At 46.9% G+C, this 15,657-nt stretch overlaps 2 protein-coding genes across 2 annotated transcripts; one reads left to right on the top strand and one right to left on the bottom strand.

The window, feature by feature from the left end:
- Positions 1-1,793: 1,793 nt before the first annotated feature.
- On the top strand, positions 1,794-5,278 carry LOC123404320 (endoglucanase 7-like). The gene is made up of 4 exons (XM_045098244.1): positions 1,794-2,554; positions 3,132-3,332; positions 4,048-4,302; positions 4,391-5,278. Exons 1-4 carry the CDS (start codon positions 2,078-2,080, stop codon positions 5,051-5,053), a joined length of 1,596 nt encoding a protein of 531 aa, XP_044954179.1. The 5' UTR covers positions 1,794-2,077; the 3' UTR covers positions 5,054-5,278.
- An 853-nt stretch (positions 5,279-6,131) lies between these two features.
- Positions 6,132-15,234, bottom strand: LOC123404568 (dynamin-2A-like). Its single transcript, XM_045098506.1, has 22 exons — positions 14,913-15,234; positions 14,759-14,809; positions 14,550-14,670; positions 14,353-14,451; positions 13,855-13,916; positions 13,390-13,507; positions 12,958-13,300; positions 12,540-12,687; positions 12,305-12,406; positions 12,101-12,220; positions 11,246-11,329; positions 11,026-11,153; positions 10,504-10,585; positions 10,260-10,380; positions 9,801-9,877; positions 9,611-9,667; positions 9,232-9,370; positions 8,993-9,150; positions 8,667-8,780; positions 8,516-8,583; positions 7,470-7,642; positions 6,132-6,716 (listed from the first exon to the last, which is right to left on the bottom strand). The coding sequence occupies exons 1-22, from the start codon at positions 15,066-15,068 to the stop codon at positions 6,496-6,498; spliced, it is 2,742 nt and encodes a 913-aa protein (XP_044954441.1). The 5' UTR covers positions 15,069-15,234; the 3' UTR covers positions 6,132-6,495.
- Between the last annotated feature and the right edge of the window lie 423 nt (positions 15,235-15,657).

Below are 15,657 nucleotides of genomic sequence, written 5' to 3'. Positions count from 1 at the left end.
ATGACCTAGAGAGAGGGCATCACTTGGCGGCGGTGGCGGCTTCATGCGGGCAGTGGCTCGCGGCGCCCTGTTGGCCGGATGTAGTCCCTTTTGGGCCCGATCCTGGTCATGGCGGGCCAGCTAGGACTACGGCGACTGGCCTCCGGCGGGTCTGGCGAGGCTCCCCATGACGAGGATGGCGGTTACGGCACCGCGTTTGTTGCAGCGTGACGACGGGAGCTTCAGGGGCCCGAGCTAGGCCCGGCTGGGCACTTGACCTCGTCTGCTCCTGTTTGCGTCCGATCTTCTACTGTCTAAGGCGGTGGAGGATGTTCCCGCCCATGTCGCTATGGTACTGTCGGCCCTGTCTACGGTTGCTTTCTTTTGGTCTAGCCGGCCTCGCGGCGTTTGCCTTGATGAGATGGCCATGATGATCTCAAGACTATGCAAGCGCATGTTGGTGGGCGGCAAGTATGATGGAGCCAACGGTTGGTCTTGAGTGTGGGTGTGTGGGGATTGACGGAAATCGTTGTCGGTTCATGCCGGCACTAACGTGGTGATGCCGGCGGGCGTTGCCTCCCTTCTTGAAGGGTGTCGGGTGTACCCTCTCCCCACTCCTCTCCGTGTACCGGGAGAAATTCTAGGATCCGTTCGGACAGCAGCGTCGTCGTCACTATTCTTCATGAGGCCTTGTTTGGCACAAGTGGTTTTCAAGCCCCCAAGAAGGTGGGGATTCCAGGGGATTTGGTGAATCCCCCTCTTCCACCCAATTCCCTTGAATCCCCGTTGCACAAGTTTCACTAGTACTCCCTAGATGCTTCAAAACTCTGTGGATTGGGGGGATTTTGGTGGTTCGAAGGGGTTTGTACATCACAAACCCTTTGTACCAAATGAACTCATGGGGAATTTTGGGGTTTTCTGTCCCTGCGGGGATCATCCCTTCTGAACCCCTCCAACCCCCTTGTGTCAAACGAGGCCTGAAGGTGTTGCTTGGTGCACGACAATTCGTAGACATAGGAGTATGGTGGAATTCTCTGGAGGGCGTCGCACTTACGGAAAATCATCGTTTTTGTCAATCCGACGTTGTTGGCATTTGTTTCTCCTGTTTTTCTTTTTGTGTGTTCTTTTTTTTAGGCTTGAGTGTGTTATTTGTCCAACAATGGTATAACGGTTGTATTGGATGATTGCTATATTAATATAGCGAAACGGAAGTCTATTTCTAAAGACGCCTTGGTCAAAAACAGTAGTATGCCGACACAGTTTCTCAAAGACGTTCATACGAATAAGGTATACGCGTTTTTTTTTTTTTGAAAAAGAAACGAGTCATCCTTTTCATCAGACCGGTCGAGTGACCTTAGATACTTACCTGCTAAGATTTCACAGTGGAATGAAAACCTGTTACGGGCCACCGGCCGGCCGGTGGACCGGCGACTTGGCCCGAACGAACTACTACGCCGGTCTCACGCGCGTGCTTCGTCCATGTGTTGGTGCTCGGTGGTACGTGTCCGGCTGGCCCCAACCGATTCACGTGTACACGCGCGCGCGCGCTCTGAAAAAAGCACGTACATCCCCGGTCAAAATCTGCTCCGCTTGCGTGCGTCGTCGTTAACCCAAAACCCAACCCAACCCAATCATCTCAATCTCCCCCTGCCTCACCAAACAAATCGATACGATACAAATACAAAACCCGAACGAGTCCACCCCCCTCCAACTCCAAAAACGCGCCCAAAACGCAGCCGCGCTCGTTTCTTTCCTGCCTGCTCCTCTCTTCTCTTGCTATCCACCTCCTGAGTTTTATATTCCCCCCGTCCCGGCCCCGGCCCGGCCGCCGAACCAGTTCAACGCGCTGCGCGTGCGTGCGCCGGACCTGGACGCCGGCCGCGAATATAAGCGCGCCAAGCCACGCCCCTCAGGTTGGAGGACACTGCCCTGCTCGCCACACAGCCTAGCCCACAACGGCGGCAGAGATATATACGCAGATCATCACACACACACCAACACCTACGCTCGCACACAGGCTAAGCTAGCAGAGCCGGCAGAGGGCGCGCTCCGGGCGCATGCGAAGTTGCCAACGATCCGAGGAGCATCTTCTTGCGCCATGAGATCGGGGAGGGGCACCGCAGCCGCGGCATGTCTCCGGGCCGCGCTGCTGCTACCGGCGCTGCTGACGATGCTGATCGCGGCGGCGTCGTCTTCGGCGGCGGAGGGGGGCAAGAGCGGGAGCGGCAAGGCGCACAACTACGAGGAGGCGCTGCGGAAGAGCCTGGTCTACTTCGAGGCGCAGCGGTCGGGGCGGCTGCCGCACGGGCAGCGCGTGCCGTGGCGCGACCACTCGGGCCTCACCGACGGCCTGGAGCAAGGGGTGGACCTGGTGGGCGGCTACTACGACGCCGGCGACCACGTCAAGTTCGGCCTGCCCATGGCCTTCACCGTCACCATGCTGTCCTGGAGCATGATCGAGTACGGCGCCGACGTCGCGGCGGCCGGCGAGCTCGCGCACGCGCTCGAGGCCATCAAGTGGGGCACCGACTACTTCATCAAGGCGCACACGCAGCCCGACGAGCTGTGGGCCGAGGTACGTACCTACATGCCGACGAACGATCTCGTGTCACCTCGCCTCGGCTAGCTGTGTTCTTCCGTTCAGACACGATCGATCATGACCATGACATGCATATGCAAATGAGACCGACCAGTTCCAAGCCAAGCTAGCTGTTGCGCACGCAAGAAAGAGAGAGGGAGAGACCAATTCAATCATGCACACCTAGCTACCTTGTTGCACTTTGATCGATTACTTTTTTTTCATGAATTATGTTATAGATACCCTATATCTTTTTTCTGTAGAAAGATCGATTATATATTGTATATATAGGAGTATTTTCTGGTTGGGGAAGAAAAGAAAAAGGGGTTCTTTCTGGTGAATAACAACAAGCGTGTTAGGTAGGCGGCCAGTTTGATTTGATGAACGTACGTACGAACGAACGAACGAACGGCAGCACTAAACTATGCGTGTTTTTTTCTTTCTTCCACACATGGCGCGCATAGGTTTCAAAAAAGCTTTCGTCGGTCCATGCATCCGAACCGTCTGATCAGTTTCCTTTTTTATTTTTTGAGCTGGAAATAATCTCCTTTTACTTGCAACACAACAACAACAGGTGGGAGACGGCGACACGGATCACTACTGCTGGCAGCGGCCGGAGGACATGACGACGTCGCGGCAGGCGTACAAGGTCGACCGCGACCACCCGGGCTCCGACGTCGCCGGCGAGACGGCCGCCGCCATGGCCGCCGCCTCCATGGTCTTCCGCAAATCCAACCCGCACTACGCCCACCTCCTCCTCCACCACGCCCAGCAGGTACATACATACATACATACATACATACATACTCGACACACACACACACACACGTATACATTGACGTACGCGGTGCATGCAAGGTCCTATGTGGAAAAATGGAACGGAAAAAAATATCGGTGCAAGTTTGGAGCTTCGTGTAGCACCAGTCTGTCCGCGTACTGGATTTTGGAACATAGCGCGCGTATTGGTAGCTTTGGTCAAGGGGGGTGCCGGTCTTTTCATGGGCGGTGTTCTTTTCTTGTGCCGCACATGCCAAGTTGCCAACACCTCAACACGATCGACGTCGATCCATCGTAGGGGCTGGCTGCCGTGTGGGGCCGCCGGAACGCAACCTCTATCTGGTGGACGGGGGTCATGGGAAACTTTCCATTTGCTGCCTGCCTCCGGCCATGCATGTATATATGATTAGGTGGCCAGTTCAATCAATCACATGCTTAACTGGGAACATTATTAGGAAGCGGTCGTCGTGTCATCATCATGTGCTAATTGAACCGCTCCGTATTCACACCCACTGACCTGGCCACCCACCTGCTGCATGCTCTTCAAGCGTCAACTATAAAATGCGTCAATGAATGATACGATACGTATGCAACCTTAATTATCATTAGGGCTTTCTTAAATAATTTATGAACAAACCAAACTAACAGCGTTACAATCTTAGTTGTTGTTGGCTGATCATGTTTACTTTGGCTTTTTGTGAACGTGCGTGCAGTTGTTCGAGTTCGCGGACGGGTACAGGGGCCAATACGACAGCAGCATAGCGGAGGTGAAGAGCTACTACGCGTCGGTGAGCGGGTACAAGGACGAGCTGCTGTGGGCCGCCCTGTGGCTCCACCGCGCCACCGGCAAGGCCAGCTACCTCGACTACGTCGTCGACAACGCCCACGACTTCGGCGGCACCGGCTGGGCCATCACCGAGTTCAGCTGGGACGTCAAGTACGCCGGCGTCCAGATCCTCGCCGCAAGGGTACGTAAGCTATCATGCATGTGAAGGATCGATCACTAGACGGCCGGCCGGTCACTGACGAGGAGACCAAATGATTAATTAATTGCAGCTGCTGCTGAGGGGAGAGCACACGGCGGAGCAGAAGAGGACGCTGGAGCAGTACCAGGCCAAGGCGGAGCACTACGTGTGCGCGTGCCTGGGCCGGAACGCGGCCGGCGGCGAGGACGCCAACGTGGAGCGGAGCCCGGGAGGGATGCTCTACATCCGGCAGTGGAACAACATGCAGTACGTGACCAACGCGGCGTTCCTGCTCTCCACCTACGCCGACTACCTGGCGGGGGCCGGCGTGGGGACGGTGGCCTGCGCCGGCGGCGAGACGGCGGGCGCCGGCGAGGTGGCCGCGCTGGCCAGGGCGCAGGTGGACTACGTGCTGGGCAGCAACCCGAGGGGGGTGAGCTACCTCGTGGGGTACGGCGCCAAGTACCCCGCCAGGGTGCACCACCGCGCGGCATCCATCGTGCCCTACAAGCACAGCAAGCAGTTCATCGGGTGCACGCAGGGGTTCGACCACTGGTTCGGCCGCCGGAGCTCCAACCCCAACGTGCTCGTCGGCGCCATCGTCGGCGGGCCCGACCGGAGGGACAGGTTCAGGGACAACCGGGACAACTACATGCAGACGGAGGCGTGCACGTACAACACCGCGCCCATGGTCGGGATGTTCGCCAAGCTCAACCGGATGGCCAGGGAGGAGAAGGTGGCGGCCGAGGTGTAAATGGATTAGATAGGGGTTATAGGTCCAGGGGGCTGTACAATTTTCCCCATTCTTTTGTTCATTTTTCTCTCCTTCTTTGGAGGTTTCTTGATACACAGGAAGGATGGAGATGGGTGTAGAAATACGAGGAAAAAACAAAGGGTGGAGGCATTCACATGTGACATGCAAATGTAAATTCGCTGCCTGTACATACGAGAAAAGGAAAATGAGAATTCAAGTTATACATCGGTGATTCTATCGAGTTTGCTTAATAATTGTCTACGCTTGGATATGTTATCGCTCGTCAACAGGGGATAGATCAACAGCAAAGCACGAAAGAAGGCCCACGGCACCACGATGTCATTTTTCTTTCTTTATCTAGAGATCATCCTTGATTCTGATTACGCGGGGCTGTTATTTCAAACATTCTGTCACCTGCACCCCTTTAATAGCTTGAAGAGAGCATTATATAGTGATTACTGAGCTGCTGCAGACTAGAGCAGACATTGTTTTTCGAAAGAGAGGACAACAAATGTGCTCATAAACTAGCTAACATTCTCAAATCAGTGGTAGAGGGGCCATCTTTTTGGGCCAACTATCTCTGGATCTGGAATTGCTGGTGCTATCTGATTGTAATGATGGTGATGTTTTGTTAATATAATTGCAATATTTCTCTAAAAAAACTCAAACATGGTTATTTCAAACAAATAAAAAATGATTTTTTATTTTGTTTCGTTGTTCACTCGAACGCATGTGATCTCAAGAGCAAAGTTGAATTTTCGTAACCAGTTTCTTTTTCTTAGTTCCCCATACAATCATTCGAGATTCTAATTGGGGTCTGCTATCTTTAATCCCAAAATTTTGAATCAGGGAACTAATGCCCCTAGGACAGCAAGAGAAAAACTAGGAAATTAAAATCCAAGGATGAAGCAGTTACAGAGGTGGCCAGAAGAACACATAAACGGTATGAACAAGAATGCTCAAGATTTTATCGTGGCCAATCAAAGAATGATGATCCAGATCCCTTGCATACAATACCAACCAGATCCCTTGCATACAATACCCAACATATCAGCTCGAATTAAAAACACGAATCTCGTGAGGTCAAAAAGAATGGAAGGAATATAATACACCAATGGGTGAAAATGATACATTGCAAGTTTGATGGAAGACTTACAAGTTACAACAACAGAGTTCAGAACCAAGATCAACTGATATGTGGCAACAAAATCTCACAGGCCGAGAGAGCATCAGACTGATCAATATAGCAAAATGATCGCGTAACAATCACCATACATAACCTACATATTTCTATAAACAACTGAGGTCCTCTGGATACACACCATTCATGCGATCTCTCGCCAGCTCTCTATTCTTCATCCCAGTCTGTTTTCCCATCAATATCACAAGGGAGTGAGAGCATGCCATGAAAAATATGATTCTCACATTGCCAATCAACATCCTTAGTATTTCGGCGGTGCAGGTGGCAACCGATTTGGTGTGCGTCGGCTGCCTGAATTGGCACCATTGGCGTCCCCATTTTCATACCGCCGGCCCCGACTGTCAGCACTTCTCGATCTTGACTCGTTCTGTGAACTGGATCGGTCGGCAGAGCCATTTGCTGCAGCACTGAAGGCAGACCTCCAGTCCTCACCCGACTGGCTAGGGCTCTGTGGGCCACTCTCTGCAAGTGATGTTTCATTTCGTCAGGGTAAAGGTTTGATTTGTGCACCAGTAAAGCAGAATAAAATGAAGAAAATTATATCCCAGGGGTATTACTAATATCTGTAATCACGTCTTAGAATAAAAGGCGCATGTAAATTCACCTCTCCTTTGCCTTCATTTATTTCCACCCTCTCCTACATAGCCTCCTTTATTTTATCTCTAGTGCCCAAGACATTAATATCATGGGCAGTATGGTAGCATCCCTTTAGATGCATATTTTATCTTACTCAGTCGGTGATAGCTATCAATACAAAATAAAATACAATCGAGATATTTTAAAACCAAGGAAAGAATGTTTAGCAACTCAAAACTAGCATGCTCACGAGTGGGGACCACAAGGCCCTGAACCTAACGCAAGCATATTGTCCCTCCTAAGTTTTGGCCAAGGATGTGTGCCACCACAGCCCAACCTCGATATAACAAATTTGAGCTTTGAACCAAGTACCTCACCTGGTGTGAAACGCTCTACTGTAGTATTCCAGGTTTGTTTGCATATAAAACAGGTCTGAATTTTTTGCAGACGCTATGTAAAACAAGCGAAAAGGTGCATCCCCCCCCCCCCCCCCCCGGATGAATTATTTTGAGGGATTTTAATGCTTAACTTCTATATAGTTTAATAAGTTCTAGGTCTCATTTGCATCGACCAATATTGAGGTTTCGGCTGGCTGCTGATACTGAAGTACGAAACAGATAATTGAAATAACCCGCTTACCTGGACCAGAAGTATCGTCAGAATATGATGCAGCTGCAGCTCTGTTATCATGGACACTGAGCTGACGAGTAAGTTTCGACAGAAGAGTCGATTGTTTTTGGGCCTTTTCCCGTCTACGCTTAGCATTGTGGTCCTCTTGGAGAAGTTCTTCAATCCTTGCATTGCTTTGTGAACTGAAAGTGAAAATTGAGACAGCGTTAGCAACACTGCAACACATTATAGAAAGATACTCAAATAGAGTGAAAAAGGAACAGGGCACATGCTTTTTCAACATTTCTACAAGTTCAGAGTAAGAAATGGACAATGTTTCAAGTGGATGACAGTATTTTGGGTAGGTAGCTGGGAGGGATTTATACCAAAGCCATCACCTTATTTCTAGTTCGGATATGTCATGCCCCAAGATACAGTATTCAGATATAGAAGAAAATAAGCAAAATAAAAATGTTATGCAAAGAGTTCTGCAGAAAAGGTTAGCAGCTGCTCACCTGCAAACAGACCCAAGTGTGAATGGGACCATCACGTGACTGAGCTTTGCAGACTTGGGTTTAATCAAAACAGTGTGAACAGCATTTAAATAAAGAAGGGCAGACTATCCAGTCGAAAAAATGTAAAATAGCAAAAACCAGATGAGCTATACTATGGTGGGTGCATATTAGGTGCAGGTGTGCGACTGTGAAAAGTGATAGGAGCCAGAACTGTGTGAATCAATTGGATCGGTGATGTCACTTTGTAAATAAGGATGCAACTTTTTGGTCGTGAAGCATTTCCCAGTATAAAATACACCTCATAAAAGTAACATAAGTAGAAGGAAAATAAACATAATGAAGCTACTCAAAATGAACCTACCCATTAGCAAGGACCCATAAGGCCACAACTGTGAGTTAAACTAGGGTTTAGGTAGGATTAGACAAAAGCATTGTAGTTCTTCCAAATGGGTGGTCCATTTTTCAGTCAATTAGGTAAAAGAAAGAGGAGACTGATGAATGGACAAATGGACACAGAACCAGGATAACAAATTTTGTTTCAGAACAAACAGGGAATCCAACCTTATTGAGCTGTACAGCTGGTTTAGCATATCTTCTTTTGCTTTCTCCACTTGGCAAAGCACAATAGCCTGATCAATTGATCATGCATAAGATAATGAATGCCACAGTTGAGAGTTGACAATGTTAAAATAATTGACAGGGACAAATATACCTTTGGAACATTTGCTGCCAAACTGTTCAGCACAGCCTCGACATAACCGCGAACTTCTTGAGACATCCATCGGAGTTCTTCTTCAGGATCAGCAGGCCTCCGGGCCATCGTATCCTTGAGAGAGAAGGTGTGATCATGTGTCATTGGTTGGTAGAGTAAAGCAACATCACACATTGAAATGAGAAACGTGCTAACTCGAAATAAGCATAAGCACAAGACAGAGAGCTCACAGAAAACAAATTAGGCAACGAACTCTGGAAAGTAAGTTGTAAAAGCTTATGATGGATATAGGAAAAGGACACAGACAAACAAAGTGTGGAGCTTACAAGAGATCCATCTGAATGGCTTTGTCTCATGGAACCGCCCTCAGGAGTATTTGAACTCTTGACAGACCCACCTTTGCTCTGAATAATACCTTTTATCTTCTTCACCCATTCAATCTTGTCAGCCATACTCTCAGCCTTCAATATAACGGCACTATGAGCTGCAACATGAAATAAACATTAAAGCAGTAGAATCAGAATAAACCTTGGGATATTTGGATTAGAGGAATAGAGGCAGCAACCTTTCAGCACAGTTTTGTAGGCAACCCTGTTAGTAATCTTAAATAAGAGACTTGGGCCTTTCTCTGGCCCATTTGCCTTCTTTGAATCCTTAGAAGTTTTAGAAAGCTCTTCCTCCTCTATCTCTTCCAGGTTACATTCCTGAATCACACAGCATACTGTTATTATGATAGTTTATATGACAGCTCCCATAGTTTTAGACATGATGTTTCTAAGTTCAAATATCTTTTAAACAAAGTTCTAAAAAATGGAACCATCCACGATGACTCGGCAAAAATTTACTGTGTATATTACAACCATGAATGATAAAGTAATGCATCATCGATTACTCAATGTCAAGTAGACCAAAATGAACACGGTAAAATATATAATAAAGCACACCTCTAAGACAATGACTCCTCGAAAATGTCTCTCCTCTTGTTTCTTGGTGTAGCCAAGCTGGACAGGAAAAGTTTAAAGTAAATGACACCAACCACCTCAAATATTAAAAAATCAGCAGTAAATGTCAAGAATAGTATCAAAAGTTTGCATTCAGAACAGTTGAGACTAGTGGGCGTCAGGACAGATTTACCTTTCCACTCTTCTCATTTAGGACAAACCACCTTTTGCTCCATTCATTGTTTTTTGCACTCTTTTTCAATAGGTAACCTAAAGAGAGAAGGAAACATATGCTTGTATATCAATAAATCAAACTCAAATTACTGGAAAAGAAATCATCAAAGCCATGTAATTTGGTGCTCCCTCTAAAAGATCTTATATTAGTTTACAGAGGGAATACATCTTTATGCATGCATTGTATACTAGACAATGGAATATTATGTTAGTCGGCATGGAATTAACAAGCAGACAAAAAGGTTGGTTCTTATCAGAAGGCTTATTTCATTTTACTGGATAAAAAAATGGCATTGGAGCTAGGTCAAATAAATCTCTGTGACTTTCAGTTTTAATCATAGTTGCATAAAAGCAAAAGTGCTAGCAAATTGTTCTGAGAACAGCTGAAGTTGAGCCACACTATGGTGAAGTAATATACCTGCAGTTATTTCGCCACCAGGACCAGCAACCTGCAGATTAGGTCCCTCTTTCGTATCTTTATCTTGCTGATTGGATTTGTCTTTTGACGACTTCAGGCTACCACCAGATTGCTCAGAACCCTAATATGAAATACAATCAATGTAAAGTTATGAACAGCCAGACCAGCACAGATATATGGTGATCAATCTGTATTTAGTTTTGTAGGTATGCAGATTCATGCAAGCAAAGACGAGAAGTGATACCTTGTTCATGGATTGCTCAGCATCTTGTGCTCTCTTAGATGATTTAGTTTTCACCTCATCCTCACGACGCTGCCTTTCCATTCTGTGAATATCATGCCAGGCAAAAAGATTAAAATTGAACTATGTGAATATGATAATGAAAACTCTGAAAGGACATCTCAACTTATAGACTGCTTATAGTACGACAGATCATTACAAGCGAGAATCATTTTTCTAACTTAGAAGTTAAAGAAAGTGGTCCACTCTATTCTGTATCGCTTTGTAAGGAAAAAACTTCAGCATTTTGGCAGTCTAATTTAGGTTGCTAGTGCTACTTCTAATGTCACTAATATGATCCCACATTAGCTTTTTCTGGTTTTAAAAACATGAGAGTTAAGAATATTAAAAACTTGGCCTGCCAATTTACAAATAACAGGAAACAGAAGTAGGAGAAATAGATTACTTGCCAAAGTTACACTTAAGTTGATCAAATGAAATGAAACCAATTGCCAACATATTTGTTAATGGCCCAGCCAACCTTACCTTCTTTGTACTAAACGGATGAAATGTTGTGGGGGGACAAAGGCACGCTCCATATCAACGAGTGCAACCACCATCTTTTTTGCATCACTTTTGAATGTATCCAACGCATTAGATGCAATTGTAATGATCTTGCCAAAAGAAAAGGTGGAATGTTGTGGTCAGAACTAATAATGAGTAAGATTTGTGTATACAAGCAGTAAAAAGGGAAGTAAGTTGGCACCTCGCGTTTGAACGGAGGATATCTTCCGAGTCCTGGTGTGCCATTTGCAGTAGCATTTACTATGTCTAACAATACACGGTGTACCTAGTTTAAGAAAACTGATATATCAGAAGCTACATAGTCAGTTCCTACCAATGCAAAATATACCTATTAGGCTGAGCTCAAGCAAACTAAAATTTGGATTCAAGCTTGGAGCTTGCCTCCATAACATAATACACACACACACACACACGGGGACACACACACACACACACGGGGACACACCCGCACACACACACAGGTATATTATGGGCTTGAGCTCTGTTTGATAACACTTGAATATGTATAGTGTACAACTGTACATTTGAGACTAGCTCAATCCCATCTATAAGATTAAGGTAATTACAAATGTCTGAGTCCAAGTGTTTTGGACAGTTTCATACCTACTGTATTGACAAAAATAATAACTGGTAAGCTACACAAAGTCACAAACAGTTGCATATCCACGCAATGACTACTTCACAGATAAAACATTGTATTGAATATTAGCACGGGACTTCAATGATGGCGGCTTCTAAAACGTGTGCATGTGGTGTACGCTTTAGATTTGTTGCACCGGCTGTAGGCTCCGATACGTTATGTGGATGGATCGACGACGACACCGGTTTTAGATATGGGGAGTGAGAGCACTCCACATTATCGAGTTTGTAGGTGTGAGTGGTGGCTTGGGTGGCTTCATGTATGTTTTTGTCAGTCCTTCGTTGAATAATTAAGGAAGATGGTTGTATGCATCGATTGATGCAGAGGCCGGGGTTTTAACCTCCTTTTCCAAAAAGAAAATCCAAAGGCATAACATATGTCTAAGCTAAGACATACCTCTTCAACACATAGTCGTGATGGCTCCTTCGCCATTTCAAGCACTCCTTTAATCAAGGATTTTAAACCTTTTTCCGGGGATATCAAATATGGTTGATAACCATCAGCTTCCAAGACAATCTAGAATATGAAGAGAATAATGTTCATCTTAGGCCAATATAGTAGTACACTCTAGTATTAATTTAGAGGAGCTTTTAAATTTACCCTTTTGACATTGTTCAGATCAAAATGCCTGTCCAATGGAAGCTGTTTGATCCTATCTGGAAACTTGCCCTCAAAACTTGCAACAATTTTCCAACCAGACCCCTATTGATTGAGAACAGTATAATGATATTATAATCAGTACCTTATTAGTGTCAAAAAAACGTCTTACATTTTGAGACAGAGGGAGTACTAAATTAGGTATAGACAATGACCATAACTCAAGCTTATTACTAACCTCACCAGAAGTAACATGAGCGAGAAACTTATCTTCAAATTCTCGGCACAGCTCCAAAGCAACAGCCCTGGTTCCTTCCGGACTTTGTACCATCGATTCTCCAAGCCTTGCAAGTTCATCTTTCACTACCTGAGACTTGCCCTGAAGCCTGAGAAATAGAGCAAGGGTACAGGTATATGCAAAATTAAACACCAGAAATCACAATCAGGTTATTTTTTATATATAAAAGACAAAAGATAAGAAATATTCATGTTTCATGGTGCACTGATGATCAATTAATTGATAAATAGAATGGATGGTTAGTTGAGCAGAATAGTTCAGTGGTCATAGCAAATTTCTGTAAGGAGTTTGAAAGATGGTATTACTTCAGCATTTCATGGACAAGTAGAAGCTTCAACATATAGGTCATGATGCTTACCCAGACAACAAGTTAGGTAGCCGCACTTTCATCCGCTTACGTATCTGCTTAGCAATGGTATCAACAAGAGCAATTCTTCCCAGCTTATTCTGAGGAGCAGTGGTTAATATTGATTTAAGGCTTTCCGCCTCAGCTCGCCAGGCTGTTTCCAGTGAATTCTCAGACCCAACTGATCCTGATTGAGCTGACGCGATTGCAACAGATTGCCCTATTAAAGCAACCCACTCAATTTCAGCTGCAGTGCGTGGGCCTTTATTAGACAAAATGGCCTGAACACATGCAACTGTTTTTGCATCTGATGCGGCTTGATCGATTTTACTCAAGACACCTATTGTTCTGGTTCCTACAAGGATGACATGAAAAAACATCAGTTGCTACGAAGAGAATGCTATACTTTTCTGGAGGATGTATCATCAGACTCAAATGACAGACCCTCTGGATCAATATCCCTCGCCAGTTTAAGAGCTCGGGATGATGCAACCTCAGGGGCTTGCATTGCTGGTATCACAACAATCAATATTGCATCATTGTGGCCAGCAAACTCATTAATCTGAAATGTTAACAACACTATGTTATACAACATGAGATGATACAAAACATGATACGCAACATTGCAACTTTGGTGCTTCTCTTCCACGTTGGAAGTGGATGGGGAGGGGGAATGGAGTAGCATAGTTATGCCAGGCAGTAAGTGATTCTCAATTCAAGTGCATGATATGCTGTCACTGATCTGATGTTCCAGCCATTCCTATATGTTAAATATTATTCCAGTTTATATATTGGGTACAATGCCACAATCATATTTTAACCATGAGGACTACGAATATTCAAAAGATTAGCCAGGCGTGGCTTACTACTTGAGAGGTAAGATAAAATTATTGTGTGAGCAGTACTCACTGTTGAATCATCGATAACTCGTTGGTCTATGCCAGGTAAATCAATCAACTTTAGTGGAGGAGCTGGAAAAACAAAGAGAGACACGGTGAGAAATCATTTGCAAAGGAAAGACAGGGAATTAATGTCTAGCATGTAGCATAACTCTCAGATATTGAGTTGGTATTTTCGAATCAGATTAAATTATATTGAGCTGGTATTCCAAATCAGATTAATTGCATCGTTGGAAAAATAAGAGAGCGCACTTTTGAGTAAGTAGTAATAACTATACCAGAGCACGCTAGATTTGAGTAATTGGTGCCTTCCACAATCTTAAGGTCTTGCCATTTCAGCTTTAAATGGCACATAAAACTTAAGCTATCAATACCAAACAACTAGTTTGGAAACTTGCTCGAACATACCATACCCTCAGGAATGCCTGACTATACAGCTTGCTACTAGATTAGCAACATTGCCCAAACTACTAGTACTAGAGTAAACATGTGTGATCCAGCGACAGACCTGTACTTGTCCGCAGCTTGAGGTAAATCTCATCAGTCCGGCTCCTCCCGGGTCCGGTGGCCTTGCTAAGCCTATCCTGCAGTGAATGCCGGAGCGCACCTGCACGCCAACACAAGCACAAAGTGTCACCATACTGAGCGGACCGACCACCCGCGTGCATTGTCAGATCTGGCTGGCCAGGGGGAGATCTCACTCACTCGAAGAAACCTGCTGCGACTTGCTGTCGATCTGCAGGACGATTGACTTGGTGCTGAGGCCCGGATCCCTCTGCAGGTCGACAACTATGGGCGCCCGCGTGGCCCCGTTCTCCCCCGTCGGCTGCAGCAGAGCAGCCACCACTGGTCAGCACAAGCGAAGGCCTAAAGCGGCGGAGGACAGCGAGAGCTAGGGACGAGGCACTACTCACCAGCACGGGGTGGCCGATGAGGGAGTTGAGCACGGCCGACTTGCCGGACCCCTGCACGGAAGGGAAGGGAAGGGAAGGGAAGGGAACAAAACCGGATCGCGTCAGATCAGGGCGCGGGCGGGGCGGGAGAGGGCTGTGGGGCGGCGGCACTTACGACGTTGCCGAGCGCGACGGCGTTGAGGAAGGTGGAGGGGCGGCGCGGGGCGGCGTCGTCGGAGGGGTCGTCGTCGGCGAGGAGCGAGGCGGCCTGGCGCATGGACTCGGAGAGCTCGACGAGCTCGACGATGGCGTCCATGGCCGACGACGACATGGGCGCAGGGATCTCGAGGCCGGTCGGGGAGATCTCGGGGGGGGGTGGGGTGGGGTGGGGAGCTGCTGTTGCGAGGAAATTGGAGGCGGACTCCTGGAAATTGGAATCCGCCGGGCGAGTGTAGGGGGGCTCCGGGAATGGGAACGGGAATGGGATTTGACACGCGCAACGCAAACGGGGGAGGGGGAGGGGGAGTCGTTGCGCACTTGCAGTTGCGCCCCTGCTTTTCAAGTGACGGGACCACCCACCAGTGAGGTAGAGGTGCGGTGCGAGCGGTGGGGCGTGGGACGTTTTGTTCGTTCCGGCGCGTCGGTCGGGTTTGGTTGCAGATCTGGCGGCTCGCGAGTGGAGCTCCGTCGGCTCTACGCGGAAACGGGCTGGGGTGCGTTTGAGGCTGCCTCTTGTTTTTGTTTTTCCAAATTCGGGAGCTTTATTAATTACTGGTAATCTGAATTGAATACTGGCGAATCTGAAGAGGAAATTGTGTGTTTAATTAAACAATGCTTCTAGTGTGACTAGTAAATGACTAGTATGTGCAATGCAAGTTGATAGATACTCCATAATGCTTCGTATTAGTACTGTTGGTACC

The sequence above is a fragment of the Hordeum vulgare genome, chromosome 6H (assembly GCF_904849725.1).
Source record: "Hordeum vulgare subsp. vulgare chromosome 6H, MorexV3_pseudomolecules_assembly, whole genome shotgun sequence".
Taxonomy (NCBI): domain Eukaryota; kingdom Viridiplantae; phylum Streptophyta; class Magnoliopsida; order Poales; family Poaceae; genus Hordeum; species Hordeum vulgare.
This window is presented reverse-complemented; position numbering and strand designations above follow the sequence as displayed.